The sequence below is a fragment of the Lissotriton helveticus genome, chromosome 1_1 (genome assembly GCF_964261635.1).
Source record: "Lissotriton helveticus chromosome 1_1, aLisHel1.1, whole genome shotgun sequence".
Taxonomy (NCBI): Eukaryota; Metazoa; Chordata; class Amphibia; order Caudata; family Salamandridae; genus Lissotriton; species Lissotriton helveticus.
The window spans coordinates 1,181,706,831-1,181,725,863 of record NC_136057.1 but is presented as its reverse complement, the minus strand read 5'-3'; the positions used below and the strand labels follow the sequence as shown (position 1 = coordinate 1,181,725,863).

The 19,033-nt window shown below is 49.5% G+C and overlaps 1 protein-coding gene across 3 annotated transcripts in view; it reads left to right on the top strand.

Moving 5' to 3' along the window:
• The window catches only part of PTPN12 (protein tyrosine phosphatase non-receptor type 12), a 445,738-nt gene that overhangs the window by 174,248 nt on the left and 252,457 nt on the right, over positions 1-19,033 (top strand). For all 3 annotated transcript variants that reach the window (XM_078679268.1, XM_078679259.1, XM_078679277.1), the window contains exon 9: positions 5,999-6,065. In XM_078679268.1, coding sequence (XP_078535394.1) covers positions 5,999-6,065 — 67 coding nt within the window. The remainder of the gene's footprint in view (positions 1-5,998; positions 6,066-19,033) is intronic.

Here is a 19,033-nt window from a genome sequence, read left to right as displayed (position 1 = left end):
AGTCATCCAAGGAGTTAACATCATCATTCGAGACCTAGCCCAACTTTGTGAGTTCTCTGAGACCATGCGTTTCAATTTGGGCAGCCCATTCCAGTTGACGTGCCCCATGGCTTCGGGAAGGGCCCCCACTGATTGTCCGCAAGCGCTTCCATTCCCAGCTTCAGTCTGGCCCCTTGGAACCGTGGATGGATCCAGACTGGCGCTGGTCCTACCACCTCCAACCTCTTCGGCGCCGGGCCCAACGGCGACGTTCCCGATGTCCTCCTATAGCGCTATCCCCATTCTCGTCCCTGACTCTAACATGGAGCCAGAGAGGCGTCATCTGATACTGGCTCCAGTTGGCGTCCTATCCCTAAGGGCTGGGACTGGGGAGGATTGTGAGGGGGCCACTGGACCCTGAAGAATACCAGTCCCTAGACCCTAACATGGACTGGTGTGAGGAATTGGCAGACGCCAGTGAACTGGACACCTCTCCAGATAATAGCATTCTCTCTCCTCCTACCGTAGCTATGGAGGAGAGGTTGCTGTGGTGGTGAGAAGAGTTGCCGAGATTTTAGACCTTATCCTTCCCTCAGTTGCTGTCAAGACTAACATCTTGACAGAGGTGCTTCAGCTGGAAGTGACACCCCTCAGACACGCTTCCCCTATTTAATGAAGCCCTCATGGACGTCCTCGTTGGGACTTGGTCCAAACTCTGCACAGGGGCTCCTGTGAATGGAAAGTTTGGCCGTTGTCACTGTCCCTCCCCAGGGACCCCAGTTTCCTCACTCAACACCCTATCTTGGAGGTCTCAGTGGTCCAAGCTTCCACATCTCGTGTAAATCCTGACCTATTCCTTATTGCCCCACCGGATAGGGAATCCAAAAGACTCTATCAGCCAGATTCATCATTCTCCCGTTTTGCGAGCCCCTAATAGCGATTCATAAGGAATCGCTATTAAGGACTTGCAAAACGGGATTCATGTAGCAATTGCAAAAAATATTGCGATTCCTACATGTTCCTTATTTGCGATTAGCAAATTGCTAATCGCAAATAAGGAATAACTCCCCATGCATTCATATGGGCCTACAGGCCCATAGGAATGAATGGGGAGTTATTCCTTATTTGCGATTAGCAATTTGCTAATCGCAAATAAGGATGCGATTTCAAGGGTGCAGGGGTGTCCAAAGGACACCCTGTAGCACCCCTGAAATGTAATCTACATTGGTGTTGCGCACACACATGTCCAAAGGACATGTGTGTGTGTAACATGCAACTTAGAAAAATGCATTTAAATGCATTTTTCTAAGTTTTTGCTATTTACCACGAGGTCTGACCTCTCGGTAAATAGCGGCCCAAAATTGCAATTTCGCAATTTTAAAATGATTCATGAATTGCATTTAAGGAATCTCAAATAGAGATTCCTTAAATGCAATTCTTCGCAAATGTGCGAATTCGTTAATAGCGAATTTTGCATTTGGGATGATGATTCCCAAATGCAAAAATTGCACTCGCAAAAGGCAAGATTCTGAGAATCTTGCCCTTTGCAAGTGCAATTTAGCTTGATGAATCAGGCTGTTAATCATTAGAAAAAAATGTTTTCATCCACTAGCCTGGCACTGTGGTCTGTGAATATTGCGTGCCTTTTGGGCCGTTACCCCTATGCACTGTGGGATTCTGTTGTGTGGGTGCTACCCATGGTCCCGGAGGAGGCCAGGGCCCTCATTCCCCAAGCTATTACAGACTGCAGAGATGCAGGCAAGTACACCCTCTGATGTGGTCTGGAAACGACCGACTCTCTGGACAGAACAGTTTCTTCGTCAATGGCCTTACTGTGCCACACCTGGCTGATAACTGGCTTTTCCGGGGATGTCCATGCGCTGCTTATGGACATGCCCTTTGCTGGCTCCCATCTCTTTGGAGAACAGGCAAACTAAGCACAGGAATGCTTGAAGTATACCCCGGTCCACTTTTTGTGGCTATTCCCAGCCATGCCTTTACCCGCCCAGCCACCACAGCACGCAAGCTTCTCAGCCTCTGCATGGCCGAGGACCCGGTACCCACAGACCCTGTGTGTCTGGCAGCTAGAGGTCGGGTCAGTCCATCACCCCCGGCAGTCACAGCCTCCAAACCACTTTAGTTTGCCCTCTTTCCATCATGGGCGCTCAGCGGGAGGCAGGATTCGCCAACACCTGCCCCACTGGGGGTCAATAACATCAGACTGCTGGGTTGTTCAGATGTCCGAAGGGGCTACTCTTTCCCCTTCGTAACCTTTCCTTCATGACCTCGCCTTCACCCATGCCACATGCTTGCAACAGGCTAATGGTGGACCAGCTGTCCTTGCTCCTCCAGAAAGTGATGGCTGTCTTGGCCAAGGGAGTCAAAGAGAGGGTGCCTATGCCAGAAGTAGGTTGTGGTTGTTATTCCCGCTACTTCCTGGTTCAAAATGCTCCGCTTGCTCAAATCCTGTCTGCCCTGAACCTGGGAGACTGGATGGTACCATTGGACATTCCAATCCTACCTGGCCATGGCATTACCTACGGTTCACTGTAGGCCGCGAGCACTTTCAGTTTGCTGTCCTCTCTTTTGGCGTTACCAGCGCCCCTCAGATGTTAACAAAGGTGATGGCTGCAACTCATCTGTGGATATAAGGGGTGCTAGTCTTCCTCTATCACGACGTCTGGCTGTTGATTGTGGTCTGTCCCCAGGCTGTCGCCGCCACCTCCAGACTACAGCGGACCTCCTGTACTCTCTGCAGTACTCTTATCAATGTGCTGAAGTCACACCTGACTCCCTCTCAGACACTCACTTTCATTGTAGCTGTTCTTGACACAGTGCAGTTTCGGGCCTTTCCTGAACGATGAGTCCAGGATATTCAGGCTCTGGCACCCATGTTTCAGCCTCTATCCTTGATTTCGGTGAGACTGACTCTGTGGCTGAATGATTTCCTAGTGCTAATTTCTCATATAGCTGAAAGAAACAGGTTAGTATTAGATTCCTTACCTTAGAATATCCCCAGGCGTCAGACTGGATCCGGAAATTCTTGCGTAGCAGTACCCATGCTCGTCGGAAGGCGTCGTCCGTCGGCGTCGTGGGCGCTGTGATGACGTCGTTGGAGTACTTAGACGCTGCCTCCGCGCGCTGACGTCAGTTCTTCTTCTTTTTTCCGCCCCAGCAAGCGCAGATCCGGAAAAAGTTGTACCCTAGTCAATTTTTGACTAACTTTTTACGATCCTTTTTGATCTACTTTCGAAGTCTCTCGACTCTGACGGTGCCGGTAGGGATGCCCGGGTTCAAGCCCTGTGCCGACTGCAACTGACTGATGTCAGTTACCGACCCCCATCGCCGGTGCCTGCACTGTCTAGGCCCGGACCATGGCGACAAGTCCTGCTCCGACTGCCGAGCCCTGACGTCTAAAGCTAGACAGAGCGGTCCCGTAAGCGACTCGAGCTTCGGCAGTCCGCCCCGCGCCGCTCGAGGTCCAGGTCTGGAAGAAGGTCGAGGGACTGGTCGCGGGGCCGGAGTCACCACAGTTCCGGGAGTCGTCATCGGTCTTCAGGCTCGAAGTCCTCAGGTAAGAGGCACAAGAAATCGAAGAGGCACCATCGCTCTTCTTATACCCCCCCCCCCCCGACGCTCGCACGATGCGGCCGGGGGTTCGGGCGACACCGCCCACGCGGCCTGCTCCATACCCCCGCCGGTCCCTGGGCAGAACGCGACGCCGGGGGAGATTGATGACTTCCTCATGGCCATGAGGTCGCTCGCTCCTCCGTCAGGTTCCGCTGCGCCTTCGGGCCAAGTGGTCCCGACTGGGTCCCCACGCGGGCCGGGTGCTTCGGCAAAGGCTGTGGATCCACTCTCTGCCCCCCTTTCTGAGGTTCTCCTCTTCCTTCTTTCTCTTACCCAGCAGGGCTCTGCTCTGGGCACTATCAAGGGCTACCTTTCTGCCCTTTCTGCCTTCTTGAGGCTACCTGATCAGCCTTCTTTGTTCAAGTCCCCGATTGTTAACAGATTCTTGAAGGCCATCACTCATATGTTACCCCCTGTTCCTTTCGTGATGCCCCAGTGGGACTTGAATCTGGTTTTGACTTACCTGATGTGCGCTCCCTTTGAGCCGCTTCATACCTGTCCTCTTCGCCTTCTTACTCTGAAGACTGCTTTCCTGGTTGCTATCACCTCTGCCAGGAGAGTGAGTGAGTGAGCTCCAGGATCTTTCCTATAAACCTCCTTTCCTTTCTGTCCATCCGGACAAGGTTGTGTTGCGGACAAGACCCTCTTTCCTGCCCAAGGTAGTTTCACATCAGGCAGTCCATCCCCTTGCCCGCCTTCTTTCCGCCTCCGCATCCCTCTAAAGAGGAAGAGCGGCTCCACCGTCTGGACCCAAAACGTGCGCTGTCATTCTATCTAGATCGCACACGCCCGTTCCGGGTGGATGACCAACTCTTTGTTGGTTACGTGGGCGCAAAGAAGGGGCGGGCGGTGCACAAACGGACCATCTCTCGGTGGGTCGTGTTGTGCATCAAGGCATGCTACTCTTTGGCTAAAAAGGAGCCTCCTGTTGGGCTGAGGGCCCATTCCACACGGGCCACGGCGGCTACTACTTCCCTGGACTGGGGAGTCCCCTTGCAGGACATTTGTCAGGCAGCTACGTGGGCCTCGCTGCACACGTTTGCAAGACACTACTGCCTGGACAGCCAAGTCCGGAGGGATGGCTTCTTTGGCCGTTCCGTCCTCCAGGACTTTCTGGTGTGATCATTGGTTCGCAGACCCACCACCGGCGTTGGTATTGCTGGGGTATCTATTCTAAGGTAAGGAATCTAATACTAACCTGTTTCTTTCAGATGCACAAGTTACTTACCTTTGGTAACGATATATCTGTAAGAAACAGTAGTTAGTATTAGATTCTTTACCGCGCCACCCATCCTCCCCGTTCTGCGAACCGATATCTAGGGTTAAGGTCATCCCCTTTCAGGGCCCTTGTTTCATGGCACCAGTGTTTGTTTTTATCATGGCTCTGCGTTTCTGGCGCGGAAAAGCTGTGTGTAAGAACTGACGTCAGCGCGCGGAGGCGGCGTCTAAGTACTCCGACAACGTCATCACGACGCAGACGACGGACGCAGAGCCGTGGACGACACCTACCGGCACGCATGGGTACTGCTACGCAAAAATATCCGGATCCAGTCTGACACCTGGGGATATTCTAAGGTAAGGAATCTAATACTAACTACTGTTTCTTACTGATATATCTTTACCGAAGGTAAGTAACTTGTGCGTCATTTAATATGGAAATGCTAATAAGATCCTGTGACCTAATTTTGGAGCCTCTATGAACCAGCAGGGTCCAATCTCCTTGCCACAGGAGGGTTTATTATTTCATATCTTTGTAGCAGGCCACATGTAACCGTGTTTTCCTCCACACGATTAGTACTAATGTGATGACTTCAGGAATATGCTTAGAAACCGTGACTCGGTAGAGGTAGTAGTCCTGGATTGGCGTCCGGAAGGTACTGTAGTTCGTCTGTATGTCGGATCGTCCCTATCCCCATACATCCAGTCCGTAATATTGTAAGGTGGGTGGCCCAATTAAATTGGGACATCCGCCATACCCAATCCTCAGTCATATGTGACCAGCGTACATTTAGCCCACACTATCCTTGTTAGTTTACCAAGCCATTACGTAGGGTGGCTTTCACTTTGTATAGAAAAGAAGAAAAAAAGAATTGTGGAATGTTATAAGGGACGTTTTGTAAAGTATACAAGAATTTGGGAAGTGCAATCATTTTAAAAAGGGCAATACCAATAAATTACAAGGGGAGAGCTTCCCATTTACTGCTATTACTTTTGACTTGTGTCAGCAAGGAAGAAATGTTTATATGTTCAATGCCTGATAAGAATGTATTGCGATATGTATCCCCTTTGTGTATCTGGACCTGGGGGTGCCAAGCTAGTCAGAAAGGTCTAAACTAAACAAATTATGAACACTACAGCCATTTGAAATAACTCTCTTTGATGTTCATAGTGCAGGATGTGGAAGGACAGGAGCCATCTGTGCAATAGATTACACCTGGAACTTGCTGAAAGCTGGGGTAAGCAACTTTTCTGACAGCAGCCTATTATAGATTAATTTTATGTCAAGCCAAATGAAACTTTAAAAGTACCCATTTATAGGACTGTTCCCTGTGCAGTTAGCAGCTTTGTTTGATGCGTACTTTTTAAGAATTATGTGTTCGAGGCATATGCCCTGTAGATCGTATACTTGGGCGTAGATCGCCATCTGGTGTTGGGCTTGGATGTTTGCACTTTGTTTTTTTCTTGGAAGAAGTCTTTGTAGTCACGAGGTAGGTGACTCCTCCTTAGGACGATAGTGTGCATGGGGATCAACTCCATCTCCAGATTGTTTTTTTCCGCCAACGGGTTCGGATGTGATTTGCTGCGCTCCGACCTCGGTTTCGAACCACCCTTCTACGTGCAATTCCTCTCCACTCGACGATATTGTCTTGATAGAGTTTCCCTTTTGACGTGCATCTTTAAAAACAAACTCCTCGGCCTCGATGCGGGCCATTGGGCCCATCTGTGCCGACCACACCTGCGGTCAATGGAAAGGACTTCCTTTAAAAAAAATGCCCCGGGTGTGGTGATAAGTTCCCACACACGGACTTGCACGAGGTTTGTAATCTCTGCCTCTCCCCGGAGCACGAAGACAGAAACTGCGAGACCTGTGCATCGTTCTGGTAGAAGAAAACCATCTGTGATCGTCGGGCTCGACGTCACGCAATGTCTTGTTGAAGCAGCTCTATTCTGGACATCTTCGGAGCAGATCCCAATGTTCAGCCGAATAACAAGGTGATGAAGAAGACATCTCCGTCTCCGAGGCCGACGACTCTGACGTCGAAGAGGGGACACTCACCGGTCAGCGGTCTGTGAGTACCGAAACCCCTATCCCAAAACCCAAATCTAAGGCTCTGGCAGCGCCCTCTGGCTCCGGTCGACACCTGCAATATGTTTCAGATGCCTCGCCCTCGGGCCCGGCTATGAAACCTAAAGCCAGGCCTTCTGGCTCGGGCACGAACCAGCCCCATTCCGGTGCCGAAAACTCCCCTTCGGCACCGAAGCACAAGACTAAAGATGTGCCATGCTCTGCTTTGCCTGCATCGAAGACAGCCCCCTACGCCAAAACCCTCGGCGGCGAAACATACCAAGGACAAACAGTCGGAACCGAAAAAATCTTCAGAGCCGAACACGGCCTCGGAGCCGAAAAAATCGCTGGAGCTGAAAAAAGTCACAGAGCTACAAACTCCTATAAAACCTAAGGAGCCCAAGCCAAAAGCCTCAGACTCGGTCCAAAGAACATTCTGGCCCAAAATCTTTGGCGCCGACAAAAGACATTTTACCCACACAGTCTGTGCCTGACTTTTCGGATCCAAAACAAATAACTCTTTTTATTGATCCAGAGACTGGCAAAGTTGTCGCCAAACCTCCAAAAAAGAGACAACTGGACTCTTCAGAGGAACCAGAAATACTTTGAAGCGAAAGGAGATGAGTACGAACACCTCTCCACCTCCTTCTGCTCCTCCAGCTGATCCAAATCTTTCAATTTCTCCACCTCACCACCCACAACATACTTTTTCATCTCAAACACCAGATGATTATACCGATGGGGGTGGGAATATAGATCCAGATGGGGATGATGATCATACCATCCCACACGAAGTAGACCCTTGGGATGACTACAACACAGATACCGACCCACATAATGACCCAGACCTCTATCCATCTAGGCCATCACCGCCTGATGACAATATTGGATTTGCGCAACTAATCAATAGCAAAGCCCAAAACCATGGGGTACATTTACATTGTGATCCCTTAGAGGAAGATTTTTTACTTGAAACATTTGCACCCTCGCCAAAATCCATCTACACCCTGCCAATGCTAAAGGGCATGCTCAAACATGTACCTAGGGCCCGAATTCTCAACACCAGGGTAGACAAACCGTATAAGGCAGCTCCCAATGACCCAATTTGCTTCGAAGGTCAAGTCCCTTTAGATTCTCTAGTAGTGTCTAATGCACGCAAGCGGGCAAACTCTCAAAGCACAGGCAACACTCCCGCACCTGATAAGGAGTCCAAACTAATAGACGCATCCGGTAAACATATTGCGTCACAGGCTGCAAATCATTGGCGAATTGCCAATGCCCAAGCTTTATTGGTCAGGTACGACAGGGCGTGCTATGATGAGCTTGAAAAGCTCATGCAACACCTTCCTGACCAGTTCAAACAAAAAGCCAATGACCTTATACAAGAGGGGAAATTGATCTCAAACACCTCAATTAAATGTGCGCTCGACGCGGCTGATACCTCATCGCGTGCCATTAACACTAGCGTTTTGTAGCGCAGGCAAGCTTGGCTCCGGATTCAAACAAGAGGTGCAATCGGCTATTCTTAATCAGCCATTTGATCTAGAGCATCTTTACGGGCCCTCAGTTGACACATCTTTAGAAAAGATGAAAAAAGATACGGACACTGCTAAGTCCATGGGGGCCTTACAAATCCCTTCCCCCTAGAGGTTCTTTTCGCCGCTCCTTCTACAGGGCTGGCCTTACAAATCCCACCCCATACCTTCCAGCATACAATAATATCTACGGGCTACCATAGACGCTTCAAAAGCTCTAGCATAGCCCAGTCAGGATAACCGCCATACAAGTTCTATTGAAAAAATGTCAGCCTCAACACTGACTGCCTGCTCGAGTGTTTATGCAGCTAATCGGGATGATAGCCTCTTGCATTCTCATCGTCCCAAGACTCCAAATGCGTCCCTTACAGGAGTTTTTGGCACGTCCGTGGAACCAAGCTTACGGTCAGCTAACCGCTTTCACACCTAGCTCAAAGCATATGGAGTTGGACCATTCCTCAGAACATACACCTCCTTTCAGAACACCTACCAGGAGTACACAATCGGATTGCAGATCTGCTCAGTCGTCAGAGACAGCAGATCCACGAATGGGAACTTCATCTTCAAGGTCTGCTTCCATTCTTTCAAATGTGGGGTCACCCAGAAATAGCCTGTACGCCACACACCAAAATGCAAAATGCCAAAGCTTTGCATCCAGGTATCCACACCCATTGTCCAAAGGCAATGAGCTATGGATGAACTGGTCTGGCAGATTTGCTTACGCTTTTCCACCTCTCCCACTCATTCCGCTAGTGGTTTGGAAGCTCAAACAGCATTCCCTCACAATGATCCTGATTGCTCTCACATGGGCCTGCCAGCCATGGTTCCCAACCTTCTTGTAACTATCAGTAGTTTTGCTGCTGGAATCTTTCTGGATTCACTATGCTGTGCATTATTCCGCCATCTAGTGGTTGAGTTCTGATTTGTAGCATTTCTTCTCTTTTATTTGTTTTGTTTTTTGTTCGTGGCCCAGGAGGGCATTGACATCCTACCATTTGGTGTCTTCTTGTGACGTCGACGTGGTTCCTCCGGAAGCTCCCACCTTTTGGCGCTATCTTCAGATTCTTTTTCTGCCATTGGGTCTGGATCATCACCTAAGAGTTCCAGAATTTTGGAGAGAGAATCGGCGAAAAACAGAAAAACAACGAAATCAAAGCGCCAACGCACCCAACTACAGGTCAGGTAACCGGGACAATGAAGAAGGATTACACCCGAAAGTTTGATGGAAAATGCGCACACAGGGGGCTCCCTGAGCGCAGGAATGGACAAAACACCATTCAAATTTTTGCGACAATTGCCACCACAAATACACGCAGAAGGACCAGCATCTAGTCTGCAACCTCTGCCTACTGCTCGACCATAACAGTGAGGACTGCAACAAATGCTCGGCGTTCACACTGAAGACACTCCGAGTAAGAGAGAGGCAGAGAAGGGCAAACTACACCCTACAGGGGGAAAGGGCCGCCTCCATCGCTCCAAGACTTGGGCCTCTCCAGTGGAGAAGAGGACAACATCGCTGAAGGACCGGAGGACAGCACAGTCGTCTAGGTTGAAAAGAAAACTACGAAAGAGGTAAGAGTCGTCGACCCCCAGGCACTCTACCGACACTCGTGAGAGTGAAGCAAAGTCCTTGAAGGGAGCATTGTTGTCAAAGCAATCAGCGAAAGCAACTGCACCCAAGGACAAACAGCCCAGCAGATCCTTCGAAAAGGACTCCCAGACAACGAAAACCCAAGGCAAATCAAGGTCGTCGAAGGCTGCCCTCGAAAGGACCCCCCAACGCACCTCGAAGCAAAGTGCCCAAACTCTCGACGCCGAACAAGCGGCCGAGATGGAAAGAAAGAAAATGAGGCTCAAGGCCGAAATGGCGAGCATCCTGCAACGAAAGAAGGATGAAAGGATGAGCCAGTACACCATCCAACCAAAGCCCGCGGCTGAAGCCGAAGGGGGCGACGAGGACCCTGAGCCGCCCGAAGCCATCGAGGGTCAGGAGGAAGAGGTCCTGTATTACTTCGAGGGTGAAGCTGAGGAGGATCAGCAAACTTACCAGGACTCAACGTCCTCGTAGGCGCAGGATCTCTACGGCAAAGTACCGGAAGAAGGAGTAGACTCATATCCTTCAAGGCCTTCTCCGCCGGACGATATAGAGATCTATAATATGGTTGTAAAAAAGGCTGCAGAGACATATGGGGTGAAGTTGAGAGGAGAAGCCCAAGGCTTGTTTTCTCCTGAAGACTCTGCTACCTTCCCAAACAAGGAGCCAGTTCCTACTCATGCTCCCAAGTGAAATGAAATGAAATGAAAAAGAATTTCTAAAGCGCATGGCTGCCCTTGAGCGTCCCAGCGCTACGTGTACACACAGACAGACCTCCTCTGAACCACATCCAGAGATGTTAGTCATTCTGGGGGAAAAGGAACGTTTTCAGGGATTTTCGGAATCTGGTCAAGCTAGGTTCTTTCCTCATTGATGTTGGGAGGGAGTTCCATAGCTGACCCGCGTTTATTGAAAAGCGGCGACCTCCGGTCCTCTTTTTGCTCTCGGGATAGCTACCAGGTTTTCCTCGCCAGAGCGGAGCGTTCGTGATGATTTGTAAGGGCGGATCAGATCTCTGAGGATCGGAGGGCCTGTGCCTTGGAGGACTCTGAACACTGTACAGAGCGCTTTGAATTTCACTCTCGCTCTTATGGGCAGCCAATGGAGCGCTTTCAAGGCTGGTTTCGCTGACGTTCTTCTGGATGTATTCGTCAGCAGTCTTGCAGCTGCATTCTGTGCCCTCTGGAGCACGTTCAGGGTGTATTCCGGTGCAGCCAAGAAAAGGGCGTTGTTATAATCAAGTCTTGACAAAATAAGGCCCTGTACCAGCAGTTTCCTGGAGTCTAGTGGGAGTAAGGGCATAACTTTCCGTATTGAGCAGAGCAGCCCATAGCAACACCCTGCAGTTTTTTTCGCCTGAGTGTGCATCGACAGCTCCGGTTCAAGCCAGACGCCGAGACTTTTTATGGATCCCTTCGGGGTCGGAGGATCTCCTAAACAAGCCGGCCACATACATTTGGGGAGGGAGGTGCAGAGATTTCCCAGCAACATCACCTCGGTCTTGGAGGCATTAAGCTTGAGTCTTGAGTCGGCCATCCATGCCATGATGTTGGTAAGGCAGGCGGCAAACTTCTCACCATGGCTTTCTGCGAGCGAGAGCGAAACAATCAATTGGGTGTCGTCCGCGTACGTTGCGAGTTTCACTCCAAAGGGTGCGACCTCCCCCTCCAGTGGGGCCATGTAGACGTTAAAAAGCGTAGGGCTCAGTGATGAGCCCTGCGGGACACCACACTGAAGGGGGTGGGCACTGATCTATTGTTGCCCTCGCACACTTGATATGTTCGATCACTCAAGAATGACGTTAGCCAGGTGAGCGCCAGGCCTCCTACTCCCAGCTCCTCCAACCGGTGGATCAAGATCTTGTGATCCACCGTGTCAAATGCCGCGCTCAGTTCCAGGAGGACCAGGGCAGCTGATCCTCCTGAATCTAAGATGCACCTACCCTCTTCTACCATGGTGATCAGCGCCGAGTCAGTACCCTGACCGGGCCGAAAGCCAGTCTGGGTGTGCCGTAACAACTCGTTGGATTCCAAAAAGGACGAGAGTTGCTGGTTAACCCATTTCTCAGCAATCTTTCCCATCCCTGGCAGTAGGGAGATTGGCCGAAAGTTGGACAACTCAGCGGGGTCAAGCCCCGCTTTTTTTAGCAGGGCTTTTACTATAGCCTGCTTCCAACTGGGGGGGACCTTGGCGGCGGCAAAGGAAGCGTTGAGAAGATCTACTGCCGGTCCCGCTATGACATCCATAAACTGCTTTAGGATGTACATAGGCATGGGATCCGTCGGAGAGCCACTTTTTTGCGCGGCCAGCTCTTTACAGAAAGCTTCCCTGGTGATCGGGGCAAACTTGTCCAGCACGGCTCTGTCAGTGGCCAGACAGCTCTCCCCTGAGGACGGGCTCTGACGGGGCAAGGGGAGGCCGGCTATGATGTTTTGAATTTTCTGGTTAAAGTACTGGGTCAGAAGGTTACAGCGGTCCGTACTCCCCTCTAAGGGTTCTGGAGATACTGGAACTTTGAGCAGCTCTTTGAGAATTTTATAGGTTTCCCTTGAAGAGTTGGCTGATGATTTTATCCTATTTTCAAGGTAGGCCGCTTTGGTAGCATTGCGTGCCACTTTATAAGTTCTCATGGCTGCCCTGTACTCTTCTTTGGAGTTTCCTGCCCAGTTTTTCCGCCAGTCACGTTCTTTCTTTTTACAAATTTTTCTCAGAAGACCCAGCTCTGGGGTGCACCATAAGGATTTGGGGCCCCCCGTCTTCCTGTTGGCTATTTTCAGGGGGAGTACCGCATCTAAGGCTGTGCTGAGCCATTCGCAGAAAGCCTCGTCTGCCTCTATAGGATCCCTATTAGGCACTGGGATGGTATGTGTCAGCTTGCGTGTAAGATCGCTGACCGGGAGTTTCGACCATGCCCTTACTGGTACTTGTGCTGTGGCTGCCGGGGGAGGTGGGGGAGCTGTAACAAAACCCAGTTGAAAGGGGATCAGGAAATGATCGGTCCAAGGGAGAGGCAGGGACGGTGACATGGAAAGAAGGGGAAGATTAGAAAACACCGTATCCAATAGATGGCCCTTAACGTGGGTGGGCTCCTGATTATGGAGGGTGATATTCCCCAACCCAAGTTCGGATCTTAGGTCGTTTGCAGCTTTATCCTCCGCTGAGTCGAAATGTAAGTTTAAATCTCCAAGCAGGAGAAAATTGGGTGCAGGCGCTATTAGCATTGGGGCCTCTTCAAGCAGAGAGTTCGCGAACTGCTTGATGTTGCCCGGAGGCCGGTAAATCAGCAGCCCCGACAGTGAGTCGTTGGGGGACAGTTGAATCTTAAAGCTACAACTTTCCGCATCCAGGATAGACCCTTCAGCGGCCCTACATATCAAAGTGTCTCTATATATAATGGCCAGCCCGCCCCCTCTGCCTCGCGGTCTGTGCTGGCAGAAGATACAAAATCCGGGGGGAAGAGCGTTCGCCATGTCGAAATCCGAACTGTCAGATGTCCACGTTTCCGACAAAAATAGCACATCAAGCTTGTGATCCAGAATCAGATGGTGGATGTGTAAGGAGTTCCTAGGTAAAGATCTACAGTTCAGGAGGGCTAATCGAAGTAGCTCCCTAGGGGGGGGCGCATTCTGGGCCTCTTTACTTTCCATAGTACATAGATCGCAGACTTTGAAAAGCACATCCATCCTCAAACCCCTCGGACAGAGGCAGGAGGCTTTGGGGCAGAGAGACAAAAGTTGTTCTTGCGAGTATGTGAGAGGCCCTCGCGTTACTTTGGGCAGCATGTCTGGCCCTAGGTCCGTATGGGTCCGGACGGGCCCAGACGGGCTTGCCTCTGGCGCGCCTCCGGCGCGCCATTGGCACGCCCGCTGCGCCCGCCCGCTGCGCGGACTAGTAAGTGCGCCCATTTATGAAGCTCGAGGTCCTGTGTTCGCCCTCGCACTAGAGCGCAAAATGCCCTCTTCCCAATCCAAGATGGCGGGACCTTCCGGTTTAGACTTTGGTTACCAGAGGTCATTCAGAGCCCAGAAACGGCTCAAAAATGCCCCTAACAGCTAATATGACCAGGCGCTATGACAAAGAGTGAATTAAAAAGTAAAACAAATTTTTCTAACAAACTTCAAAAATAAATTTTTTAAAAAGCAATTTCGGCTCTGTGATGCCGTGTAGTGCCCGGCTAAGCTCCCTGTGAGTGTCAGGGGAGCCGCCTTTGTGTACAGGCTGCGCGCGAGGCTCCTGCCTTAATTTATAGCACGAGGGCCTGTGTTCGCCCTCGCACTAGAGCGCAAAATGCCCTCTTCCCAATCCAAGATGGTGGGACCTTCCGGTTTAGTGTGCTGGATCAGGGCAGGGAGGCCTTCAGGAAGCCAGCTGTATGTAAATCTATGACCCAGAGGACTGAAAAAAGTACAAATATTCCTCCAAGGACCCTGCATACATTCAGGGATCAGTACCAGCTGATTCAATAATAACAGTAACAGCTAGGAAAAGGGCCAATGTACCCATGAATGCTGGACCACCTCCAGACAAGGAGAGTAGGAGAATGGACCTCATTGGGAGGAAAGTGGAAAGGAGTGCGGCCATTCAATGGTGCATCACCATCTCAAACGCTCTATTCAACAGGTATGCATACCAGCACTGGAAGGAGGTGGTGCAACTCATGAAGCATCTACCAGAACAGTACCAGCAAAGGGCAGGCCACTTGGTAGAGAAAGGGAAAAACATGGCTAACACATGTTTAAAGTCGGCCCTGGATGCAGCGTAGACATCCAGCAGGCAGATGACAACATTCTTAACACACCCTTCAATGGAGAACAGCTTTTGGAACTCCAGTTGACAAAAAGCTAACTCAGCTCAAAAAGACAATGAGACCGTAAGGTCCATGGGAGCACTGTAGTTCAGAGGGATGAGAAGGGGTACACCTTAAAGAAGACCAGCAGGTAGGGGAAACAACCAACCTGGAACATTGCATCAACCAACAAGGCTATCATGGAAGCAACCAGGCCCAGCAGCAGCAGGGACAACAGCAGCAAAACTGACAGTACCAGCCTCAAGGCCAATCCTTTCGAGGGTGCTCAAAGGGATGAGGACAGGCACGGAGAGGAGGGCAACAACCCACCTCCAAGTGACTTCGCCGTAAGGCAAACACCCACCCAGGCAACACCTCTATGGGGGCATCAAAACAGATGACAAAAAAAAACTTATTCTACAAGACAAACAGTTCCTCGAACATATAACACAAGTAGAAGGCAGGATAAGGGACTTCTTCCAGCCTCATACAATACGGCTACTGCATAGAGCTAGAAAAACAACCTCCAAAGAAGAGGCCAAACAATAAGGTGCACTCGGCAAAGGAGCTTTCACTCTTGCTACTAGAGGCGCAGGAACTCCTCAACAAGGAGGCAATGGAGATAGTGCTGTACAAGGAAAGAAACAAGGGGGTTTACTCCAACTACTTCATTGTACCAAAGTGGACGAAGCGTTAATACCTATTCTGGATCTACGGTTCAGCAACAAGTTAATAATGACACAAAGATTCAAAATGACAACTCTGCAAGAAGTAATACCTCAGATACAGGAAGGGGATTACATGGCAAATATAGACTTAAAAGACGCTTACTTACACATCCCCATCAACAAAAAACACAAACACCTACTAAGATTTGTGATCAACAAGACTCCCTACCAGTTCACAGTGCTGGCATTCGGACTCAAATCCGCACCAAGGGTGTTTACAAAATGCCTAGCAGCGGTAGCAGCGCACCTAAGGAAGCAAGGAATAAATGTATACCCTTACCTTGACGACTGGCTCATAAAGGCAAGCTCACACAGCCAATGCAAACAACACATCCAGCAGGTCATACAGACGCTAATCCAACTGGGTCTTTTAATCCATTGGGGAAAAGGCTTCAATACTGAAGGAGACACATCTTTACCACAAGGGGCAAGCTCTGACAGTGAGGATAGTGAGCAAACTAATGGCCATGATGGGGTCATGCATACACCTGGTCCCAAATAGTTGCCTCCACATGATTCCGTTCCTGGAATGGATACAGCAGCGATGGTCACAGGCAACAGGGTGTTGGGAAGATCTAGTGGTTGTCAAACATGCAGACCACCAGGAAATAGCATGGTGGAACAAGGAAAACATATCACAGGGGAAACCATTCACACAGCCAACTCCAACAGTGACCATCACAACAGATTCCTCCCAGCTGGGGTGGGGCACGCACATGAACCAATTCAAGGTTAGGGGGTTATGGTCGCGGCAGGATGCAGTCAAACACATCAACTACCTAGAGCTAAAGACCATGTTTGTACCCTTAAAAGCCTTTCAGAAGGAGCTGTACGGAAACAAGGTGTTGATCCAAACAGACAACACAACCACCATGTTCTACATCAACAAACAAGGAGGAACACAATCAGTGGCACTAACGGGGCTAGCACAGGAAATCTGGACATGGGCCATTCCGCTTAGCATTGACCTACTAGCAATACATCTCCCAGGGAAGGATAATGTGGAAGCAGACAGTCAGCAGGCACGTCCGCATCCCACAAATGGGAGCTCTACCAACAGGAAATAGCGAAACTATTCTGGAAATGGGGGAACACCACAAATAGACCTATTTGCAACACACCAAAATGCCAACACTTCGCATCCAGACAACCAGGACATCGGTCCAAAGGGAATGCGCTATGGATAAGCTGGTCAAAGACATTTGCCTACGTTTTTCCCCTGATACCGCTGATGCACAGGGCACTCAACAAATGCAGGAACAGCAACATGACGCTAATACTAATAGCACCTCAGTCGGCCAGACAGTCCTGGTTCTCACAAATATCAGAGATGGCGCAAGCACCAGCACACAGGTTCCTCAAAAGAAGGGACCTGTTAACAATGCAGAATGGAAGGGTACTACACTCAGAACCAGAGAGCCTCAGCCTAGAGGCTTGGCTCCTGAAGACTTAGTTTGCACACCTGAATCTGCCAGAAAGCACAATGGCAGTGCTACGGGAATCAAGGAGGCCTACAACACGGAAGGCTTACGTAGCAAAGTGGAAAAGATTCTCCCATTGGTGCATCAAGGAGAAACTGCAAAGGGGAGTTACCAAGTAATCAACAGTACTAAAATACTTAACACATCTGCTGGAAAGTAATTTAAGCTCCGCTTCATTAAGGGTGCACCTGGCAGCGATAGTGGCTTATACAAGGAGAGAAACAGGAGAGAGTTTCTTCACATCCCAGGTGGTGAAAATATTCCTAGAGGGGGCTAAAAGAATTGCACCCCCCAAAGACAATGCCATCACCGGCATGGAACCTCAACGTAGTGCGTGCTTAACTGATGAAGGCACCGTTCGAACCTATTCAAAAGGTTACACTACACATGCTTACCATAAAGACGACATTCCTGGTAGCTATCACTTCGCTACGCAGAGTAAGTGAATTACAAGCGCTAACGCTACAAGAACCCTACATTCAGATTCACAATGACAGGGTTGTAATGAGAACAGACCCGCATTTCATGCCAAAAGTGGTATCAAAGTTCCACATGAACCAGACGGTCCAAATACCAAGTTATTTCCAAAAACCATCCTCAAGCACAGAGAGGGCGTTGCACACTCTTGACACTAGGAGAGCAGTAATGTACTACATAGAAAGAACAAAGGAATGCAGGAAAACAAAGCGGTTCTTTTGTGTCCTTCGCCAGCAGCTTTTTTGGAAGACCAGTAACCAAGAATACCATTGCACAATGGATTGCACAAGCAGTACAACTCTGCTACAAACAAGCAGGACAAGAGTTACGGGGAGCAGCGCAAGCTCATTCAACAAGGAAGAAAGGAGCAAGAAAAGTGTTTCTAGCAAATACGTCCCTCCAAGACATTTGCCAGGTGGCAACATGGTCTTCGGTGCACACGTTCACTAAACACTACTATGTAGCTATTCAGATAAATAAGGAAGCACAAGTGGGACAGAAGGTGCTACAACATATATTCAATACTCAGCGCTCATCTTCCACCCAGCCACCACAAACCTAGCAAACCGCTACAAAGTCTATGCACAGCGTAGTGAATCCTGAAAGATTTACGCTGCAAAAACTATAGTTTCTTATCTGTCGGGTAGTTTTGCAGGTTAAGACTTTCTGGATTCACTAGCGAACCCTCCCACCTCCACCAGAAAGATGAGACAGGAGAAGGTTATTTAGCAACAAGTAACTAGGAGAAAACGAAAAAAGAATCAGAATATGGGACCCAAAGTTGAGAGCTTCTGGACGAAGCGCCTCGACGTCACAAGACGACACCAAATGGTGGGATGTCGAGAAGAAATACTACAAATCCGGACCCAACTACTAGATGGCGGAATAATGCACAGCAAAGTGAATCCAAGAAAGTCTTCAAGCTGCAAAACTACACTGACAGGTAAACTATACATTCCTCATCAAAAGTTACGCCTCTCACCCAAGCTTCTCACTCAGAACCATGGAGAGAAGACATCCAAATCCCAGTCAACTCAACCTTGCGATCTGGCACCTGAAATCTTAGAGTTTGGTTAGCTTAATCTCCCGCCAGACTGCATGAGCATCATTAAAAAGGCTAGACTCCCTACCACTAGAGCTTGCTATGCCGCAAAGTGGAAAAGATTTGTAATTTACTGTACAAACGACCAAATCAACCCACTAGATGCTTCTATTCAATACTTCTGTTACCTTTTGCACCTACAACAATGTAACCTAGTGTATACATCCATTAGACTCTATCTCGCTGCCATAGCAGCTTATCTTCAAAACAGACAACCCTTGTCTTTGTTTAGAGTTCCAACTATCAAAGCTTTTATGGCAGAACTTAAAAGAATAATTCCACCTAGAGTTCCACCCGCTCCAGTATGGAAATTAAATGTGGTCCTTACCAGACTCATGGGTCCCTCATTTGAACCTATGCATAAATGCGAATTACAATTTCTCACCTGGAAAGTAGCTTTCCTAATTGCCATCACCTCTCTCAGGAGAGTCGGTG